The 23865-nt window shown below is 43.6% G+C and overlaps 1 protein-coding gene across 1 annotated transcript in view; it reads left to right on the top strand.

The window, feature by feature from the left end:
• Positions 1–23865, top strand: part of atg7 (ATG7 autophagy related 7 homolog (S. cerevisiae)) — a 183452-nt gene that overhangs the window by 24893 nt on the left and 134694 nt on the right. The window contains exons 6-11 of the mRNA XM_078413787.1: positions 1247–1393; positions 3300–3388; positions 4074–4195; positions 5340–5430; positions 9382–9526; positions 12186–12344. Of these exons, the coding sequence (XP_078269913.1) occupies positions 1247–1393; positions 3300–3388; positions 4074–4195; positions 5340–5430; positions 9382–9526; positions 12186–12344 (753 nt within the window). The remainder of the gene's footprint in view (positions 1–1246; positions 1394–3299; positions 3389–4073; positions 4196–5339; positions 5431–9381; positions 9527–12185; positions 12345–23865) is intronic.

The raw sequence follows: 23865 nt of genomic DNA, 5'->3' as shown, positions 1-23865 counted from the left end.
ACATGTGCCAGTATTTTTCCATCGCTGCCTTATATGGCAAGTTTACAATGTCTTATAAATCTTTATGTGTCCTTCGGGACCTCCGTGTCCGTTGTGTCCATCGTGACCTCTTCTTTCTTGGGAACAAAGGGCAGTCCATGTGGCCAGATGTTCTTCTTAACACTTCAAAGCTTTGAACGCTGGTTGCTGATATCAGAGGATACGATCAGCCATAAACCGCGCTTCCATGCTGACAACAGGATGCCCCAGGAATAATCCGAGCTGGAGCTTTTACACTCCTGCAATAAAACCCACATAGCTGCATTCGTAATGTTAAGCCCTTACACTTTGCTAACAATTGCCAACAGGATCTTCATGCACCAGCACCTGTTCCACATCAGATTGGAAAAGATATTCACTGCCTCAGAGATAATATGAAACAAAGGTGCTTTGACTTCTGTGTTTATGTCATATTCAATTTGGAGCAGAAGAGTGGGGCTAAAATTCTTGCTGGTACTTCTGTGCCATTATTAATCTAAGATCTAAGTTAAACTTTCACAATTACTCTTAATAAGATCTCTTATTTTGCATGCATCTTCTCCCTACTTGGCCAATCCCATTATTTTTCCAGTCATCATCTCTTCTTTATCTCTTTCCTCCTTTCTCTAGTTTTTTTCAAACCCTTATTTCATCTCCAATCCCGGGAAGCTAGGGCCAAGTGTGTTCCAACCTGCATCCTGGTACGATCAGCTTATTCTGTGCATACTTGGTGCTGAATCAGGACCTACATCATTTTTAGGTACAAAATGCTGGAGTAACAGCGAGTCGGGCAGCATCTCTAGAGAAAAGGAAAAGGTGGCGTTTCGGGTCGGAACCTTTCTTCAGACCTGAAACGTCATTTATTCCTTTTCGCCAGATAAGCTGCCCGACCCGCTGAGTTACTCCAGCATTTGGTGTCTATCTTCGGTATAAACCGGCATCCGCAGTTCCCTCGAACACCGACATGATTATTGTCTGGCACATATACTTGCTGGATAAACTCAATGAGATGTTTGACTAAGCAACATTACTGTTTAATTTCCTCCATTCAGATGTTTACATTTTGAAGTGAGTTTTTGTTATTGCGCCAAAATGACTCTTTTCATACAGCATGGTAATTCTGAATTATTATTTTTTGAATCCCGTATCATTTTATAGGTTCTATATGTTCAAAGTTTGTGCAAAACCATCTGTGTTGTTTGCTGATTTCCTTCTGTTACTTAATTAGATCCAGACTCTCCAAGAAGCCTATGATGAACTTTGCCAAAAGGAGGAAACTACAGCGGTCCCTTATTTTCTGGCCAAATACACGGAAGATTCTGTTTCATTGACAACTTTAAGAAACTGGAATGATTTTTTCAAAGGTCAGACCAAGGTACAAATTTACATCGAAGGATTAGGTGTGTAATTAAAATAAAAGGTTTGGTGAGTCAGTGAAAGTGGTTCTGAATTATTTGAGCTGAGCCGCTTGGACTGTTTATTAACAGCTCATACTTCCACTGCTGGTTTGCTTGTTCATGCTGTGAATACCCATTGTAACTTTGCAGATGTCATAGAAACATAGAAACATAGAAAATAGGTGCAGGAGGAGGCCATTCGGCCCTTTGAGCCAGCACCGCCATTCATTGTGATCACGGCTGATCATCCACAATCAATAACCCATGCCTGCCTTCTCCCCATATCCCTTGATTCCACTAGCCCCTAGAGCTCTATCTAACTCTCTCTTAAATCCATCCAGTGATTTGGCCTCCACTGCCTTCTGTCGCAGAGAATTCCACAAATTCACAACTCTCTGGGTGAAAAAGTTCCTTCTCATCTCAGTTTTAAATGGCCTCCCCTTTATTCTCAGACTGTGGCCCCTGGTTCTGGACTCGCCCAACATTGGGAACATTTTTCCTGCATCTAGCTTGTCCAGTCCTTTTATAATTTTATATGTCTCTGTAAGATCCCCTCTCATCCTTCTAAACTCCAGTGAATACAAGCCTAGTCTTTTCAATCTTTCCTCATGACAGTCCCGCCATCCCAGGGATCAATCTCGTGAACCAGGGAACACTGCACTGCCTCCATTTATATTTTGGTGAAAATGCCTTCTGCCTTGCTGCAATTGTTGCTCTTCTACAATGCAAACACTTGATACTAATAAGATCTCCTTGTATGAGAAAAATCAGCTTGCTCTACTGGAAATAACGTAATATTCATTTTCTGCATTGTTTGGTCAAAGTGCTGCACGTTATGTTGTAAGATTCAGGATGTATGAAGAAAAAGTATGTCATAGTTTGAAGTTGCGTAGTATTATAAACGATGATGTTCTGCATATGTTCTGTTAGTTTTGTTTTAAATTCTTAACCAGAGCTCTGTCCTTTGAAAATCAATGGCTGCTACAATTTTGTTCTGCAAGCACCAAAATTGGTTGTAAGTAGGAAAATATATTAAAACATCCCACTTATTTGCAATTGAAATTTTATTTTTTCAAAGATTTCATAATATTTAATCTGATTTATTAAGGCAGAAAGGGAGCATAGTCAGCCTGTCCGTTTAAATTATTTGTGTAGGAAAGAACTGATTTAAACCAAAGATAGACACAAAAAGCTGGAATAACTCAACGGGTCAGACTGCATCTCTGGTGAAAAGGAATAGGTGACGTTTTGAGTCGAGACCCTTCTTCAGTCAGGGGAAAGCGAAATGAAAGATATAAACGGTGATTTAGAGAGATATAGAACACATGAATGAAAGACAAGCAAAAAAGTAACGATGTAAAGGAAATAGGCCGTTGTTAGCTGTGTGCTAGGTGAAAACGAGTACAGTTAATGAGACTGAGCAAGACGACTTTGAAGCTGGTATGACTTGGGGGGGGAGGAATGGAGAGAGAGAGGGAATGCAAGGGTTACTTGAAGTTAGAGAAATCAAAATTCATACCACTGGGTTGTAAGCTGCCCGAGCAAAATATGAGATGCTGTTCCTCCAAATTGCTTTTGGCCTCACTCTGACAATGGACAGAAAGGTCAGTGTGGGAATGGGAAGGGGAATTAAAGTGTTTGGCAATCGGGAGATCAGGTAGGTCCAGGCGGACTGAGCGAAGGTGTTCAGCCAGTCTATGTTTGGTGTCGCCGATGTAAATGATTTTCTAAATAAGGGCTATCTGTCTGCGCTTGGGTTCTATCTGAGGATCGCTAGCTTTTTACTCTGGTGGGTTAATATACTTTGATAGTTTTGCTATTGTCATTTTACAGTTGCTGATTATTTGTTGCCAACTCCCTGTTACAGACAGTTTTCTTTTGCAGGTCACAGTTTGTGTCTATGATCCTTGTACCTTAACCCAGTATCCAGGATGGCCCCTGCGAAACCTTCTGGTCCTCATAGCCTACAACTGGTAAGTGTTTCAAGGTGTATATTCTGCGTTCATATTTTGGAACAAACCCTTTTTTTTTCCCGGACATATTTTGTAGCATTTGACATGTTGAGGGCGGTGTGGGCAAGTTGGGCCGAAGGGCCTGTTTCCACACTGCATGACTCTAAAAGGAAAGAGAGAATATTGCTGTGTAATGTAGATTCTAATATTATTAATAATATTGGTATTAATGGAACGTGGCAACTTCAACAGCCTGACCGCGGGAGACGACGGCAGGGGAAGAGAAAAGACATTCTGGCCTTCCATCACAGTGAGGAGGGGACTGGAGGAGGCTCACTGTGATGGATGTTTCTTTTTTTTTTTTGTGTTGGTTGTGATTGTGTGTGAAATTGTTTATTTTTATTGCTCTATTGCTGGACTGTGGGTGACCTTTCATTTCACAGCACATCTTGTATGTGTATGTGACAAATAAACTTGACTTGACTTGATACGGATTGTAAAATAGCATACCTGGAATGTCAGATTTGATCTTCTGATATTGCTCGTGACACACACCTTCTGCGAATGAATTAAATAAAGGTCTATTTCTTTAAATATTTTATTTTATTGGTTTTTATGTTTCTCAGGTAAGCAGTGTCAGTTGTGTCTGTTTCTTTCATTTTGGAAACTGTTTGCATGATTTAATTAATTTTCCTTGTGACGCTAGGGGTAGCTTTCTGGACTCGCTTGAGGTTCTCTGCTTTCGAGATCGAACTCTGCAGGGGATCAGAGACATCAAGCACAGCATCTTCTTTGAAATAAAACTTCCCCAAATAGCATCTGTCACAGGTAATTGCTGATCAGTATTGCTGAAGAACTTGTGAAAATGTTCCACAGGATTTTCTCTGACAAGAAATCTCTGGTTCTTGTTGCACTATGGTCAAAGTCTGTGGAGTTTTCAGTACGCTTATAGTTAATGGATACCCATATTACTTGTAGAAATGGATATGCCAAAGAATTTCCCAATGCCTTCTGTTTGTGTGCTGTATGAATCAGTCTCTTAGAAATGTATTGGGAAATTACTTCATAAATCTCAAAGTGTGCAATTAGTTTCTTGTAGCTTCTTCCTGCACTCTCTGTACAGATCATGGGTGCTTAAAGTTGGCATCCAATGTTACAATAAGTGCCTGGATTTTGTCACCCATGATTTTTCAGAATATCCTGATCCACTCCTGCAGATGCAGGCCATCATAGTGCCAATAAGTCTCGTGCCCCAAATCTATTTCAGCATGATATCTCCACTCAGGTAATCCTCCCATCCCACTACCATTTTGCTTCCCCTTTTCCAAATGCAATGACAGACCCCCGACAACCACTCCTTCTCCTACAGCCTATCCAACCATTGTCCCAACACATTATTTAAATACCGATTCAGAGCTGTATCTTCTCCTCACCACCCATCATCGGCTTTAATTTTGTCCACATACCCTTGACTTAACAGATTTATGAGCTCCAATGGCAAAGTTTGCAAAGAAAAACTTGGGAAAAAAAATGTAGGATGGCACGGTGGCGCAGCGGTAGAGTTGCTGCCTTACAGCGCCAGAGACCCGGGTTCAATCCTGTGACCGTGTGGGCTTTCTCCAGGTGCTCCAGTTTCCTCCCACACTTCAAAAACATCCAGGTTTGTAGGTTAATTGGCTTTAGTAGGTTGTTAAATTGTTTCCAGTGTGTAGGTTAGTGCTATTGTACCGGGTGATCCCTGATTAGGCATGGACTCGATGGGCTGAAGGGCCTGTTTCAGCACTGTATCTCTAAAGTCTAAAGCAAAAAGCCTTTTTTTAAAGTTCTGATCAGGAGCACAACGACATGCACCTCATGTGCAACTGAACTTGCCAGAAGTGAACTGTGAACATAACATTTACTTCACCATTGCACCTCAGCATGTGGTACTGTGAGTAAGCTGCAATCCTGATATTTGAAAATGAATTTGCAGGTTGTCCGAAGTGTGTTGGTTGGGAAAAAAACCAGAAAGGAGGCCTGGGTCCGAGGATAGTCAATCTCAGTGAATGTATGGATCCTAAGAGGTAAGCCGGAAGTCGGAGCTGTTGCCTCGCCTGAACTCCAGGCTCAGCACCAGGCCCACAACCTCCACGTTGCAGACTCCAACACCATGGTGTCTGACTCTCCTGGGTCCTACTGCTCCCCCCCTTCCTACAGGGAACCTCAGTGGGCGTTCCACTGGGTCATCCCCTTCCCCCTCATTTAACCAGGTGGCCCCAGCTTCCGTGCACCCGTGGTCCTCATGCCCTCCTCTCTGAATTCCCACCATCCCCCCTCTCCCCCCCACCAGACCCCGCCTCTGTCCACTCACCTGCCCCCCCCCTCCCGACACCAACTCTCACCCTTGACGTGCCTTCACCATCCCCCCTGACCTCTCCCTTTGCGATACAGAACGGTCTGTCCTCAACAGAGGCCTTACCTTTGTTCCCCTCCGTCCCCCACCTCAACGAGTTCCGGATCCGCCACGACGTAGAGGTTTTCATCCTCTGCCTCTGTGCCTTTTGAAATTTCCTTAGCACCCAGTGATGGCCCTTTCTCCCTTCTCCCCCTCCTCTTGGACTCTCCCGGATGGCCTTCCACCCTCTTTAGACCTTTTCATTTCTAACTGCCGGTGTGGCTTCAACATCTCAACTTTCCCACTCCCCTTATCTACTCTAACCTCACCCCCTCTGAACGTACAGCCCCTCCGCTCACTCTGCAGCAACCCCTGCATTGCCATCAAACCCATCGAAAACGGAGGTGCCGAGGTAGTCTGGCACGCTGACCTCTACCTAAGGCCAGGTGACAACTCCTAGACACCTCCTCCTACTTATCCTTGGACCATGATCCCACAGATGAGTACCAGGCCATAATCTCACACACCATTTCTAATTTTATCACTTCCGGCCGTCTGCCCTCCAAAGCCTCCAACCTTATTGTTACACCGCCCCTGGTTTTATCTTCTCCCCAAAATCTAGAAACTATACTGCCCTGGCAGACCCATTGTTTCTGCTTGCTCCTGTCCAACTGGATTAATTTCCATGTACCTCGACTCCATCCTATCCCCCCGGTCCAATCCCTCCCGACCTGTGCCCGAGACACCTCACACTTCCTTCGTCTCTTCAACTACTTTCGTTTTCCAGGCCCCCACTCCCTCATCTTTACTCTGGAAGTTCAGTCACTCTACACCTCCGTCCCCCACCAGGAAGGTCTTAAAGCCCTCCATTTCTTCCTTGACTGCAGAACCAGCTAATTTTTCACTACAATACAATACAATATATCTTTATTGTCAACGAGATTGGAGATGCGACTTCCATTCGATGCAATAAATTAATGAGCTAATCAACAGCAATTTAGACAGCCCAGAGAAACAAAATTAGGAACAGTTAAAACAGTATAAAGTTCAGATAGGTCTGTGCCAGGTTGATGTGCGACGTGAGGGTCTCGTCCCGAAACGTCACCCATTCCTTCTCTCCTGAGATGCTGCCTAACCTGCTGGGTTACTCCAGCATTTTGTGAATAAATACCTTCGATTTGTACCAGCATCTGCAGTTGTTTTCTTATACGACCATCCGAAGGAGACAGTTCATGGGGGGGGGGCACTCAGCCGGACTGATTCAGAGCAGCTATAGCTCTGGGGATGAAGCTGTTCCTAAGTCTGCATGTTCAACACTACCAGCACTCTCCTCTGCCTACCAGAGCTGGTCCTTGCGCTTAACAATTCCTTCGCCTCCTCCCACTTCCTCCAAATCCAAGGCGTAGCTATGGGCACTCGAATGGGCCCCAGCTATGCCTGCCTCTTTGTAGGGTACGTCGAACAATCCCTGATCCAGGCGTACACTGGCCCTATCCCCGAACTCTACCTCCGCTACATCGACGACTGCATTGGTGCTACCTCATGCACCCATGCAGAACTCACGGACTTTGTTAACTTTGCTACTAATTTCCATCCTGCACTCAAATAACTGCAGATGCTGGTACAAATCGAAGGTATTTATTCACAAAATGCTGGAGTAACTCAGCAGGTCAGGCAGCATCTCAGGAGAGAAGGAATGGGTGACGTGACCATCTCCGACATTTTCCTACCGTTTCTTGATCTTGCCGTCTCCATCATAGGAGATAGACTATCGGCTGACAACTATTATAAACCTACTGATTCCCACATCTATCTAGACCACATCTTCCCACCCTGTCTTCTGCAAAGACTCAATTCCCTACTCCCAATTCCTCTGTCTACGCCACAGCTGCGCCCAAGATGAGGTGTTTCCTACCAGGACATCTGAGATGTCCTCATTCTATAGGGAATGGGGGTTCTCCTCTTCCATCACAGATGAGGCCCTCACTAGGGTCAACTCGATATTCCGTAGCTCTGCTCTTGCTCCCCCTCCCCCATCGCAACAGGTACAGAGACCCCCTAGTCCTCACCCCATGAGCCATTGCATACAGCGCATAATCTTCCAACACTTTCGCCACCTCCGACGGGATCCCACCACTAGCCACATCTTCCCATCTCCACCCCTTTCTGCTTTCCGCAGAGACCGTTCCCCCCGAAACTGCCTGGTCAACTTGTCCCTTCTCACCCAAACCACCCCCTCCCTAGGTACTTTCCCCTGCAACCGCAGGAGATGCAACACCTGTCCCTATACCTCCTCTCTTGACTCCGTCCAAGCCACCCTGACAGTCTTTTCAGGTGAGGCAGAGGTTCACCTGCACCTCCTCCAACCATATCTACTGTATCTGCTGTTCCAGGTGTGGACTCCTGTATATCGGCGAGACCAAGCGCAGGCTCGGCGATTGTTTCGGTGAACACCTCCGCTCAGTCCGCCTGAACCTACCTGATCTCCCAATTGCCAAACACTTTAACTCCCCCTCCCATTCCCACACTGACCTTTCTGTCCTGGGCCTCCTCCATTGTCAGAGTGAGGCCCAGCGCAAATTGGAGGAAGAGCACCTCATATTTTGCTTGGGTAGTTTACACCCCAGCGGTGTGAATATTGCTTTCCCCCTCTCTCCATCCCTCCCTCCTCCCAGTTGTTCGACCAGTCCGAATGTCACCGATTATATTTTATCTCTTTTTGCTTTGTTGTCACCTTCTCCTAGCTAACGATGTTCTATTCTACATTTTCCTTGAAACATCTCTTTTGATGTCACATTTTCACACATCATCTTTCCTTATCTCTGTGTTTCCCTCTCTCTTGACTCTCAGACTGAAGAAGGGTCTCGACCCGAAACGTCACCCATTCCTTCTATCCTGCTGCCTGCCCCCGCTGAGTTACCCCAGTATTTTGCGTCTATCTTCAGTGTAAACCGTCATCTGCAGTTCCTTCCTGCAGCTTTTTTAGCCAATCTAGTTCCTGTTATATACTTGTTCAATCTAGTTCCTGTTATATACTTGTTCATCCTGATGTGCATGCATTAATCATTTCTACTGATTGATCTATTCATCAATATTTTGTAATGTAAGAGCAAGGAAAGCCATTCGTCATTCACTGAATTCAACAATTTCAAATGACAAACCTTTACTGTTTGTAATGGAACTGGATTATTTTTGGATAATCGATATGAAACATCTCAATCTTTCTCTCTCAGATAGTACCATACCGCTGGGTATTTGCAGCATTCTTATTTATTATATTTGATATTTCCAGCCACGGCTGTATTCGGCTTCCCTTTGGGATGTTTCAACAATATTTACTTCTCCTTCACCCTCATTCATCATCTTCTATTTGCACCTCTCTCGCTGACAGATCAGATATGATTATGAGAGTGGTGAATGCTTGTTTGAAATCATTGCCGTGAATCATTGCCTGGTTTATTTCCCTTGACATGGAGTATCTCCAACAATTTTGCACCCATTACAGATTTCCTGCAATTGACATTATTTCCACTTTACAAGTTAAAAAAAAATGTTATTTAATTGAAATGGACAGTTGTAAATAATGTAGGTTGCAGTGTTTCGGGGATTTCAGCAGATACATTTATCTCTTGTGCTGAAGGCTGGCCGAGTCATCTGTTGATCTCAATCTTAAATTAATGCGTTGGCGCCTGGTACCAACCCTTGATCTGGAGAGTGTGGTGACAACGCGGTGTTTGCTACTGGGAGCTGGGACACTTGGCTGCAATGTAGCACGTACGCTCATGGTAAGGAATCGTTTAACTATCACAGAAATCATTGAGGCAGTGCAGCGTAGCTTCACCAGGTTAATCCCCGGGATGGCGGGACTGTCATATGAGGAAAGATTGGAAAGACTGCGCTTGTATTCACTGGAGTTTAGAGATACAGCGCGGAAACAGGCCCTACGGCCCACCGGGTCCACGACGACCGGCGATCCCTGCACATTAACACTATCCTACACCCATTAGGGACAATTTTTACATTTACCAAGCCAATTAACCTACAAACCTGCCGTCTTTGGAGTGAGGGAGGAAACCAAAGATCTCGGCGAAAACCCACGCAGGTCACGGGGAGAATGTACAAACTCTGTACAGACAGCACCCGTGGTCGGGATCGAACCCGAGTCTCCGGCGCTGCATTCACTGTAAGGCAACAACTCTACCGCTGCGCCACCGTGACCGCCCATTTTAGATGGATGCGAGGGCATCTTTTAGAGACGTATAAAATTATGAAAGGACTGGACAAGCTAGTTGCAGGAAAAATGTTCCCAATGTTGGTCGAGTCCAGAACCAGGGGCCACTGTCTAAGAATAAAGGGAAGGCCATTTAAAACTGAGGTGAGAAAAAACTTTTTCACCCAGAGAGTTGTGAATTTGTGGAATTCTCTGTCACAGAGGGCAGTGGAGGCCAATTCACTGGATGAATTTAAAAGAGAGTTAGATAGAGCTCTGGGGCATAGCGGAATCAAGGGATATGGGGAGAAGGCAGGCACAGATTACTGATTGTGGATGATCAGCCATGATCACAATGAATGGCGGTGCTGGCTCGAATGGCCAAATGGCCTCCTCCTGCACCTATTTTCTATGTTTCTAAATGTACAACATAGTTAGGGGTCCTTGCAGCCCACTTCATTCATGCCTACCATGTCCATGTCAGTCTCATTTATCTGCAACAGGCCCATATTATCCCTCCACGCTTTTCCCATCCAAGTACCATGTCTTTTAAACAAATGGCTTTTAAACATTCTTATAGTATTTGCCTACTCGACTGTCCCTTTTTTTTGTGGGAGGATCTATTATATCAGATATCTGTTACAATTACACGTTGAAATTGTAAGAAAAGAGCATTTTGCTCAAATCGGGATTTCTATAGATGAACTGCTTTTGATGTCGAAAACAGGTGGTGGAACCTGGATCAATAGAGGTATTCAAAGTGAGTTAGATAAACAGTTGATAGATTGAGGGAATAGAGGGGTATGGAGAATTGGGAGAGAAGAGGAGTTGAGGCCAGTGTAGATCAACTCTGATTATATTAAATAGCAGGGCAGGCTTGAAGCCTACTGCTCATATTTTCGTGTGTTTTGTTTAATGAGATCACACACACTCAAAATATATAATCATGGTTTTGTACTGTAATCCATCATGAATAATTATTGTGTAAAGTTTGACTACAGGTGGGTAGCGTAGGTCAATGGGTTAGTAGTAAAAAGACTGGTATTATTGAAACTCTTGGAATGAAAATGTGTTAAAGTACCTGGCTGTGCTGAAGTATGCATTAACCTGGTGTGAACTGTTACATAATCTGTTTCTGCAGCAATAAATGTTGCCAAGATCCTTATAGTTTGGGAACAGCATAACATTGGTACTATTTTTTTTAAATAAAAAATATTTTCCACTTTAAATTTGCCCAAATTTGCTTTGAATATTGCTTAACAAATATTAGTTTTTACAGCCTGCTGGGTTATGCATGAAGAATTTCCTTTAATAATTCAAATCACAGATCCACACATTTGGAAATGGGTCATTAAGTCCATTTGATCTGTGTTGATTCTATCAACGAGATTGGCAGTTAATCCCACTTTATTACTCTATCCCCGTGACCTTGCAAAATTCTTTAAATTCTTTTGCTTGACATATGCATCCGATTCCATTTTGAAACTTGCCATTTATAATGCTCTAACCGTTTTAATCAGAACAACTCCATTCTGATTGTGCTTGCTTAATCGTAAAAACTGAAGTGAGATGGAATGTGCAACACAAAATAAAGCTAGAATTATTATTTTTTTTAAACTGCGGATGCTGGAAATTTGAAATAAAAAATAGAAAATTCTGAAAACATTCAACAGGACAGGCAACATCTTTGGAAAGAGAAACTGAGTTTAACGGTGACGATTTCTCAACATGAAATGTTATCTCGGCTTCTCTTTGCACTGGGGAAGAGAAAAATACACTCTGGCCTTCCATCACAGTGAGGAGGTGACTGGAGGAGACTCACTGTGATGGATGTTTCTTTTGTTTGGTGTTGGTTATGATTGTATGTGTTATTGCATTTTTATTGATTATTCTTATTGGTCTTATTGTTGAACTGCGGGTAATTTTTCATTTCACTGCACATTTATGTGTATGTGACAAATAAATTGACGATTGACTATTGATGTGCTGGGTGTTTCAAGCATTTTCTACTTTTCTTTAATGATAGAATAAAACTGTTTGGTTCAATTAGTCTGCACTGAGTTGCATAGCAAAGCCACTGCTTTATAAGTACACATGTTTAAATTCGGCCCCGGTGATTTATTCTGCTCTCAAGATAACAAAATCTTTTGCATATAAACAAAGACTGTGGATCTACATTGTATACAGATTAGATGAAATTGCTCATAAAATAATGTGTCCTTCAATGGTTTCAGAGTTGGGGAGTAAGGCAGATCACGTTTGTGGACAATGCAAAGGTGTCCTACTCTAACCCAGTGCGCCAGTCCTTGTACGAGTTTGAAGATTGTCTCGATGGTGGGAAACCCAAAGCACTAGCTGCAGTGGAGAAACTGCGGAAGATCTTCCCAGGAGCGGTAAGCACGGCCTTTCAACTATGTTTTCTGATTAATGTTTCAGAACTATGACTCATTGCTGCTCACGGGTTTGTTATTGGTGTCTTTGTCATTTGAATGGCAGCATTCGGTTTTCTGGTATTGCACAAACTCTCTTACATTCTTGTGTCGGAATGAAATGCAGATGCTGGTTTAATTCGTAGACACAAAATGCTGGAGTAACTCAGCGGGACAGGCAGCATCTCTGGAGAGAAGGAATGGGTGACGTTTTGTGTCGAGATCTGAAGAAGGGTCTCGACCCGAAACGTCACCCATTCCTTCCCTCTGGAGATGTTGCCTGTCCCCCTGAGGTACTCCAGCATTTTATGTCTATCTTACATTCTTGTCTATCATTGGTGTTAATCAGGCAGAACATACATGGAAGTGTATATGGCAGATTCAAAGTTGAACGTATTATAGGAAAGTATATATGATGGTTCAATGGTTCTTGATTGTCACATGTTCCGAGGTACAGTGAAAGTTTTTTTGCATACAGTTCAGTAAAGTATTACTATACATGAGCACAATCTTAGATGAAGTACAAAGTGTATTGAAACAGACAACTGAGACAATATCCAAGAGTTGCCAGGTTTTGGTACCATTTTCAAAGTTCAAGTTGCTTTAGACTTCAGAGAAACAACGCGGAAACGGGCCCTTCGCACCGAGTCCGCGCCGATCAGCAATCATCTCGTACAATAGGACTACACTTCACAATAGGGACAATTTACACTTTTATTTCCATCTTCACGGTGAGTTGCAACAGGAAGGCTAGAACTTTTATTGAGGATGCCTGCCCCCTGGTCATTCCCTTTTCTTTCTACTACCTTCTGGAAGAACATACAGGAGCTTGAAAGTCCAGTCGCTCAGAGAACAGCATCTTCCCCACTGCTGTCTGATTCTAGAACTAATCAAAGAAACATAGAAAAATAGGTGCAGGAGTAGGCCATTGCCTCTTCGACTCCCTCTTGAAAGCATCCAGTGAATTGGCCTCCATTACCTTCTGTGGCAGAGAATTCCACAGGTTCACAACTCTCTGGGTGAAAAGGTTTTTCCTCATCTCAGTCCTAAATGGCCTACCCCTTATTCTTAAACTGTGACCCCTGGTTCTGGACTCCCTCAACATCGGTAACATTTTTCCTGCATCTACCCTGTCCAATCCTTTAGGAATTTTATATGTTCCTATAAGATCTCCTCTCATCCTTCAAAATTCCAGTGAATACAAGCCCAGTCGACCCATTCTTTCATCATACGTCAGTCCCGCCATCCCGGGAATTAACCTGGTGAACCTACACTGCACTCCCTCAATAGCAATAATGTCCTTCCTCAAATTAGGAGATCAAAATTGCACCCAATACTCCAGGTGCGGTCTCTCCAGGGCCCTGTACAACTGCAGTAGGACCTCCTTGCTCCTATACTCAAATCCTCTCACAATGAAGGCCAACATGCCATTAGCTTTTTTCACTGCCTGCTGTACCTGCAAGCTTACTTTCAGTGACTGATGTACAAGCACACCCAGATCTCAATGCAACCCCCCTTTTCCTAATCTGACACCATTCAGATAATAATCTGCCTTCCTGTTCTTGCCACCAAAGTGGATAACCTCACATTTATCCACATTATACTGCATCTGCCATGCATCTGCCCACTCACCCAACCTATCCAAGTCACCCTACAGCCTCATAGTATCCTCCTCGCAGCTCACACTGCCACCCAGCTTTGTGTCATCCGCAAACTTGGAGATGTTACATTTAATTCCCTCGTCTAAATTGTTAATATATATTGTAAACAACAGGGGTCCCAGCACCGAGCCTTGCGGCACCCCACTAGTCACTGCCTGCCATTCTGGAAAGGACCCGTTAATTCCTACTCTTTGCTCCCTGTCTGCCAACCAGCTCTCTATCCATGTCAATACCCTACCCCCAATACCATGTGCTCTAATTTTGCACACTAATCTCTTGTGTGGGACCTTGTCAAAGGGTTTTTGAAAGTCCAGATACACCACATCCACTGGCTCTCCCTTATCCATTCTACTTGTTACATCCTCAAAAAATGTCAGAACATTAGTCAAGCATGATTTCCCCTTCATAAATCCACGCTGACTTTGACCGATCCTGTCATAGCTTTCCAAATACGCTGCTATAACATCTTTAATAATCAACTCGAGCATCTTCCCCACTACCGATGTCAAGTCAAGTCAAGTCAAGTCAATTTATTTGTATAGCACATTTAAAAACAACCCACGTTGACCAAAGTGCTGTACATCTGACCAGGAAAAAAAAGAAACATACAGTGGCATACAGATGTATGGCTAACTGTTCTGCAATTCCCCGTTCTCTCCCTCCCTCCTTTCTTAAAAAGTGGAGTTACATTGGCTACCTGCACAATTACCTCTTTCACACCCCCTTCAGTTTGAAGCAGTGCAAAAAAAAAACTCCAGCTTCAAATTCCTGGGCATTAACATCTCAGGTGACCTGTCCCAGCATATAGATATAATTGCGAAGAAGGCAAGCAGCAAGTCTGACGTTCCTTGAGGAGAATTCGCAGTGGAGCGGCAAGATGTGTAGGAAGGAAAACTGCAGATGCTGGTTTAAAACGAAGGTAGACGCAAAATGCTGGAGTAACTCAGCGGGTCAGGCAGCATCTCTGGAGAGAAGGAATGGGTGACGTTTTGGGTCGAGACCCTTCTTCAGACTCTACTTTCTTGGAAGTATAGAGATTTGGCGTATCACCAAATACCCATCACAAACTTCTGCAGATGTATTGTAGAAAGTACCCTGTCTGGTTGCATCAGGGCCTGGTATGGCAGTTCCAACGCTCAGGAATGTAAGAGGCTGCAGGGAGTGGTGGACTCGGCCCTGTACATCGATGGCACAGCCCTCCTCTACATCCACGAGGCACTGCCTCAAGTAGACGGCATCTCTCATCAACCATCGCCATCATCTGGGCCATGTCCTCATCTCGCTGCTAACACCAGGTAGGCAGTGCATGAAGTTCCACGCCACCAGTTTGAGAACAGCTACTTTTCTACACCCACCAGGTTCTTAAACCAACCCATTCAAGCCTAATATTAGCTTAACAGTGAAATGCCACAGGCCTCTTTTTGCATTCCAATGGATATTTTTCAAATTGTGTTTAGCTCTTATATCAGTTTTCTTGCAGACTTTATTGTTTTTACTGTCATGTTGTATAGTTTGTTTTTGGGTGTTTATCCAAGTCTATGTGCCTGTGAGGCTACTGCAAGCAAGATTTTAAATTGTTATTGTACCTCATCCTTGTGTGTATAGAACAGTAAACAATAAACTCAAACTCGATCACACTGCAATCTTTCCAGCAGTCTGCTGTTTTATATTTGTTGTATTTGTTGTATTTATCATTTCTGCATGTATTGTAAGAAAATAACTGCAGATGCTGGTACAAATCGAAGGTATTTATTCACAAAATGCTGGAGTAACTCAGCGGGTCAGGCAGACTGAAGAAGGGTCTCGACCCGAAATGTCACCCATTCCTTCTCTCCTGAGATGCTGCCTGACCTGCTGAGTTACTCCAGCATTTTGTGAATAAATACCTTTGATTTCTGCATGTATACTATCCACTCTGAGCTCCATGTAAACTAGGATTCTCACTGCACTCTGGTGGAAATGACAAAAAGCTGATCTGAATAAATTTGCTTAAACTCATAAGATTGATAACATTCCTCAAGCTTTGAGAAAATACAAAAGTTATTATTTAACAAACAGATTGTTATTATTTGCACAACGAGCAGGTTATTATTTGCACAAAGTCCTTGAGACAGCATTTATGGAATCAGAGACTATCTGGCTTAATATAAATGTGTCTTAAGATCAGTCTGAAGAAGGGTCTCGACCAGAAACGACACCCATTCCTTCTCTCCTGAGATGCTGCCTGACCTGCTGAGTTACTCCAGCTTTTTGTGAATAAATACCTTGGCTTAATATAAGTATTAAAATGCCCCTGTACAGTTTCTACTCGGATGAAAAGTTCATATTTGTATTGTACAAATTGTAAGATCTTACTGAGCTCAAAGCTTTGGTCAATAATTTGGTATTGTTGATTTTATGTTTAGTGTCTTGCATCAAACAAGAGTGCTTGACATAGTTTGCTTCTCCATTTCTCTTTGGCCGATTATTGATTTCAGCTTAACTAGTTGAAACCAATCTGCTGGTTGTGAATCTGCTTCTTGAATAGGTTGTTGTGGGACACTCATTGAATTCTTTAATCAGAGAAACATCTTCAATTAAATCACACCCTATTCTGCATTCATGGGAATACACATTCAGTCAGTCCAATTGTTATTATTGGTTTCCTTTCTTTTAGCACTGGGGGCTTGCTGGGTAAATCAATGTAAATCTCGTATTCTAGTGCAAAGAATTAAATGCAGTGCATCAAATATGCATCCAACTGGAGCTTTGACCAGCTGTAGGATGACATACTCCTTTATTCTAGTCAATGTATGATGAAGGCCAAAGTCCCATCGGTCTTTTTTAATTGTGAGTTACATAAATCACAATCCCCTGTATATTGCTTTTATTGACCTCACCAAGGCGTTCGACTTCATCAGCAGACATGGCCTATTCAAGGCTCTCCCAAAGATCGGCTGCCCACCAAAACTGCAGAGCATGACAGAATCCTTCCGCATCAACACGAAGGGGACAGTGCAGTTCAATGGCAGTTTCTCAGAGCCCTTCCACATCCACAGTGGCGTCAAACAAGGCTGCATCCTCTCTCCCACACTCTTTGGGATTTTCTTCGCTCTGCTCCTGAAACATGCCTTCAACTCCGCAGAGGGGATCTACCTGCGTACTAGATCAGACGGCAGGCTCTTCAACCTCACCCGCCTCAGAGCCAAGACAAAAGTACGTGAAGCTCTCATCAGAGACATGTTGTTCGCCGATGACGCAGCAGTTGTGTCCCACACCCAGCAGCAACTACAGTCATTGATGGACCGCTTCTATCGGGCTTGCAAGGACTTCGGGCTGACCATCAGCCTGAAGAAGACGAACGTCCTGGGACAGGATACCGAGGCACCGCCTGTCATCACCATCGACGACTACGAACTCGATGCCGTCCATCAGTTCACGTACCTCGGCTCCACCATCACCGACAACCTCTCCTTGGACACAGAGATTGACAAGAGGATCGGAAAGGCAGCTACAACTCTCGCTCACCTCACAACTCGAGTGTGGACCAATCCAAAGCTGACAGTGAAGACAAAGGTAGCAGTCTACAACGCCTGTGTCAACAACACGCTGCTGTACGGCAATGAGACATGGACTACATATGCCAGACTGGAGAGAAGACTCAACACCTTCCACCTTAGAAGCATCCGCCGTATCCTGGGTATATCCTGGCAAGACAGAGTGTCCACCGCCGAGATTCTGTCTCGCGCTGGCCTTCCGAGTATGTACACTCTACTCAGGCAGCACAGGCTGCGGTGGCTGGGCCATGTCCACCGCATGGAGGATGGCCATATTCCAAAAGACATCCTCTATGGAGAGCTGACATCTGGGAGGAGAACCATCGGCCGCCCCCCAGCTACGTTACAAGGAAGTCTGCAAGAGAGATTTGAAGGCGCTCGACATCGATGTGGAATCCTGGGGAGCGTTGCAGCTGACCGTAGGAGGTGGAGAGGTACCCTGAACCAACACCTCAAAACGGGGGAAGAGAAACTGATGAACACAGCGGCAGACAAGCGGGCACGCAGAAAGGAGTGCGGCAACTTTAACAGACCAGAGACCGCACACAAATGTGACCTTTGCCACAGAGACTGTCACTCCCGCAACGGTCTCTACAGCCACAAGCGACGCTACTCTAGCCAAGGTGTGGAGCAAGCAGCCAACTAGGATGCATCACCCATGGTCAGCCATGACTGAGGGAGGCCTAAGAAGAAGACTTAAATCACATTTCAGTGTAATTCATGTTTGACCTTGGAGAGAATGCCTCATTTTCTGGTCAGGTACAGAGGCTGATAACTAAAATATAATCACTCCATGTTATTATATATGTGGGCATTAGGGACTTGCTTTTCAATACACATGGTACATTACTTCAAGACGTTGAGGTTCAATTCATAAATTGTGAAAAGACATGCACAAATGCAGTGGTGTGGCAGTTGTGTTCCAACGCATTTAATTCAGAAGACTGAACGACTGATCTGGAGATTCAAGTTCAACTTCCACTTTGGCAGTCAGAGAATTTAAATTCAGCAATTAAAAACTAACGTCAATAATGGTGACTGAAAATTCGAGCATATTCCATCCAGTGGACCTAATATTCCTTACTCAGTCTGGCATTATGTGCAACTACGAACTTACAGCAATGTAGCTGAATGTTGGTCATCGTGACATACAGCATGGAAAGGAGCTCTCTATCTACATTAATCCCATTGTTTTAAATTCTCCCTTGTGTACTCATTAACTACCCATATATTCTCCTGACATATATATAGGAATAGTTTACAGTGACCTATTTAACGTACCAACCCGCATGTCTTTGGGACAGGGAAAGAAACAGGAGCAACCAAGGTTCAAGGTCTTTTATTGTCACATGTACCAATTAAGGTAGAGTGATATTCGATTTACCATACAGCCATACTAAAAAAAAGCAACAGGACACACAACTACATAAAAGTTAACATAAACATCCACCACAGCAGATTCCCCACATTCCTCACTGTGTTGGAAGGCAATAAAGTCCAACCTTCTTCCCTCTTTATTCTCCCGCGGTCGGTGCAGTCGAACCATCCGCTGTTGGGGCAATCGAAGCTCCCGCAGCCGGCGGTCGAAGCTCCCGCGTCAGGGCGATCGAAACCACAGGAAAAAAGTGCAAACACACATAGACAGCGCCCAAGGTCAAAATTGAATCTGGGTCACCAGCGCTGTGAAGCAGCAGGTTTATGAGCTGCACCACTGTGCCTCGTTAACTGTCATTTTAAATGACTTGGCGAGTCTGTCGTTTCAAAGCAATTAGGAATGGGTCATAAATGCAAACCTTGCCAAGTGTGCCCTCACAGTTTTTATATTCATCCCTACTTTTATTTTAAACTCCTTTACAAATTGTGAGAAGCACGAAATTGTGAAATATTCTGACCTGTCGAGTTCAAAGTGATGTCGCACCAGGGCAAAACTTTGCCTGCCAGAGTTGTGCCCATTCAGTTAATCTACCAATGTTTCTTTATATAGAACGTGTTGTTACATATAGTTCCCAGAACCTTCCCAGGTAGTCAGAGTAGTGAAGAAGATGTTTGGCACACTTGTCTTCGTCAGTCAGGGCATTGAGTACCTAACGTGGGATGTCGTATTGCAACTCTACAGGATGTTAGTGAGACCACATTTGGAGTGTAGTATGCAGTTCTGGTCACTGAGCGAAAGGAAGGTTATCATTAAGCTGAAAAAGGTTCAGAATAGATTCACAAGGATGTTACGCAGACTGAAGGTGTTTGAGTTGTAAGGAGAGGCTGTATATGCTGCGAATTCTTTCCCTCGTATATAAGAGTGGTGATCTTGTAGAAATATGTAAAAGCATGAGGGCCATAGATGAGTTGAATGGACATAGTCTTTTTCCAAAGGTAAAAACTTTTTCATGCAAAGGATGGTGAGAACGTGGAATGAACTGGCAAAGGAAGTGGTAGAGGTGGGTACAAGTTTGTTTAAAAGGCATTTAGACATGTACCATGTGTGTAAAGGAAAGACGAGAAGAATGCAGTCGTGAATGTGCCAAATGCAGTCCAATAGTATCGGGTCAGGTAGTCAACTTGGATCAGCATGGATGAGTTGGGCCAAAGGGCCTGTTTCCGTGCTGCATAGCAATATGACTAAAATGATGTTGTTTCATTCTTTTTACAGTCCTTTTGCAGAAAGGAATTTTGTTGAAAGGATTACTCTCTGGATCATTCTTTTTTTTTCAATGAAGAGCTCCCTTTTTGTTTTTCATATTTCAATAATGGGTTTGTTTTCGCTGCTGAAGTTGTGCAGCAGAGATTTCTCCAAAAGAAAGTATCTTATGAATATTGCACTTTTCATAATTCCATAATTTACCAAGTGCTATACCCAATTTGCATGCAGCAAAGGTAACATGATTTTTAAGTATTCTTAATAATATTCCTTAAATATTTGTAAGAATGCCATGGGTAACATCACCCCTCCCCAAGTGGTTCTATTTTTTTTAATGACAACTCATCGAAGGAATGAGATTTAACATTTGTTTTGTAAGGTGGCACCTCCCTGGTTATTGCAGAGGGGGGCAGCTACACTTGCTGTTTGCTTCACTGGAGCGTCAGTGTAGATTTTAACTCATTATCTCCTGTCTCAGATGATTCTCGCCTGGTCCAACTATTGTTGGATAGTTGGATTTTTTTTCTTGGAAATAGAAAGGATACTTGGAAATAGAATGGAAATGGATGGATCAGTGTTTTTGCATCAGCTGCCCCACAATAACTTCTCGATAGTTCAGCAGAGCAGGAACCATTTGAAGCATTTTCTGCAGGTTGAGGCATTGTCTCGTAATGTGCTGGGATTTGGTTTTCCGAGCTTTGCCGGTGCTGCAAGCCTCAATGGGTGGGGTTGGTGGTTGAAGTAAAAGTTATTAGAATAGCGTTGGTGGCTCATGACGAGTTTCTGTTTAAAAAGATAGACACAAAGTGTGAGAGTAACTCAGCGGGTCAGGCAGCATCCCTGGAGAACATGGATAAATGACATTTTGGGTCGGGACCCTTCTGCAGACTTTTTTGTTGAAACGTCAAAATTTAACGCCCTTAACAAGCCAATAAAATGTTACGCTTCAATTGATCATTTGAGATTATAGATTCGGCTTGAGAACAATAGACAATAGACAATAGGTGCAGGAGGAGGCCATTCGGCCCTTCGAGCCAGCTGGGGTTCAATGTGATCATGGCTGATCATTCTCAATCAGTACCCCGTTCCTGCCTTCTCCCCATACCCCCTGACTCCGCTGTCCTTAAGAGCTCTATCTAGCTCTCTCTTGAATGCATTCAGAGAATTGGCCTCCACTGCCTTCTGAAGCAGAGAATTCCACAGATTCACAACTCTCTGACTGAAAAAGTTTTTCCTCATTTCAGTTCTAAATGGCCTACCCCTTATTCTTAAACTGTGGCCCCTTGTTCTGGACTCCCCCAACATTGGGAACATGTTTCCTGCCTCTAACGTGTTCAACCCCTTAATAATCTTATACTTTTCGATAAGATCTCCTCTCATCCTTCTAAATTCCAAAACCTTTTTCGGTAGTCAAGTCATTTACAATGATTCGCCCTTCAGATCTTTTGGAAAGCTATTTTTTAAAGAATGCTTTTCAAGTCCTTGAGCCTTTTTGGGGTTGGGGGGGGGGTTGTATTCAGATGAAGTAGTGAAGGTCAAAGCAAAATAGATTACGAGATTTTATTGCTTTTGTTGCTTGAATTATCGCCGAGAAGGACAGAGAAGGTGTCTTCTCATCGCCAACTGTATGAGTGGCTCGCAGACGCAAATGGAGCAAATGAATGGAAACGATAGGAGACAATGAACATTTTAAAGAAAGCGTAATACACCAACCCCAGCAGTTCAATAATCCAATCTAACATTTCTGGATTTCCCAGTCGGAGAATATCGGCTCCAGTTGCAGTGAATATTTATCTCTTCCCTCTGGAAGCAGTAAATTTCAACATTGAATAGACCAGTGACCTTGATGCTCCAATTTTATTGTTAACGAATTGTATAGAAACTCCACACACAGGAATGATTGCTTCAGTAAATAATGTTGCAGAAGTGTGCATTAGATTATGGGAAAAACTGGTCATTATATTTTATGGGATTTTAAATCAGGAGGTTATTCATTGGGCCCTTGTCCCTGCCCTAATTCTCTTTAAAGAGCTGTGCAGTGATTCCTCCTGTTTTCTCATGTCCCGCTGTATTTTTTTTTTAATGCATGTCCAATCCCCTTTATGAAGGTCACTAAGTATATATAACAACACAAAATTGGGTGTGTTTGACAAACTACTTTGAAGTGTTGCAATTTTCAGCACAGAAGGTTGCCACACTTCCTCAAGCCGAACATTTTTTTTGCGAATAGAAAGAGCTTTTATTTTTTCAGGTCATACTTCCCAGCTCACAGTCAGTATCTATGTAGTTATAGCTCTTCAGTACTCATCTGTGAACTAAATGTGCTCCTGCACTTTTTCGTGTGGCGAGTTTCAACGAAAGATCCCCAGCATCTCCCTGATTCTGCCATGGAAAGTACATTCTACCCGTTCATCTTGCTGCTGGCCTTCCATAATTTGTATGGACCATGTATGAACCTCCCACTCAACCTCTGTTGTAAAGAAAACTGCCCTGGCATTGATAATCAATGCTCTTCAATTCAATTATTCAACCCTGCACGTAACTCAACAAGATCTCTCCCATTCCATTTAACATTTCTCCTCCATTTAGCTTTTCAGTATATTAATTTAGTTTAGAGATACAGCGCGGAAACAGGCCTTTCTGCCCATGGAGTCTGTGCCGTACAGCGATCCCCGCACATTAACACTATCCTACACACACTAGGGACAATTTTTACATTTACCGAGCCAATTAACCTACAAATCTGCACGTCTTTGGAGTGTGGGAGGAAAGCGAAGATCTCGGAGAAATCCCACGCAGGTCACGGGGAGAACATACAAACTCCATACAGACAGCACCCGTAGTCAGGATCGAACCCGGGTTTCCGGCGCTGTAAGGCAGCAACTCTGCCACTGTGCCACCCGATATTGTTCTATTTGCTTTTCTCTGATGCACTTGTTCAGATTTTTTAATTGCCTAAGCTCCTTGTCTCTTTCATTTCCTTCGAGCTAACAATGATCTATTCTACATCTTCCTTGAGCTCCATCCACTTTGATCTCTTTTTCACACCTTACACTTCCTTATCTCTGCTTCCCACCCCCCCCCCCCCACCCCCCCCGACTCTCAGTCTGAAGAAGGGTCTCAATAGACAATAGGTGCAGGAGGAGCAGCCAGCACCGCCATTCAATGTGATCATGGCTGATCATTCTCAATCTGTACCCCGTTCCTGCCTTCTCCCCTTACCCCCTGACTCCGCTATCCTTAAGAGCTCTATCCAGCTCTCTCTTGAATGCATTCAGAGAATTGGCCTCCACTGCCTTCTGAGACAGAGAATTCCACAGATTCACAACTCTCTGACTGAAAAAGTTTTCCTCATCTCAGTTCTAAATGGCCTACCCCTTATTCTTAAACTGTGGCCCCTTGTTCTGGACTCCCCCAACATTGGGAACATGTTTCCTGCCTCTAACGTGTCCAACCCCTTAATAATCTTATACGTTTCGATAAGATCTCCTCTCATCCTTCTAAATTCCAGTGTATACAAGCCTAGTTGCTCCAGTCTTTCAACATATGACAGTCCCGCCATTCCGGGAATTAACCTAGTAAATCTACGCTGCACGCCCTCGACCTGAAACGTCGTCCATTCCTTCTATCCAGCGATGCTGCCTGTACCACTG

This window comes from Rhinoraja longicauda, chromosome 17 (assembly GCF_053455715.1).
Source record: "Rhinoraja longicauda isolate Sanriku21f chromosome 17, sRhiLon1.1, whole genome shotgun sequence".
Taxonomy (NCBI): domain Eukaryota; kingdom Metazoa; phylum Chordata; class Chondrichthyes; order Rajiformes; family Arhynchobatidae; genus Rhinoraja; species Rhinoraja longicauda.
This window is presented reverse-complemented; position numbering and strand designations above follow the sequence as displayed.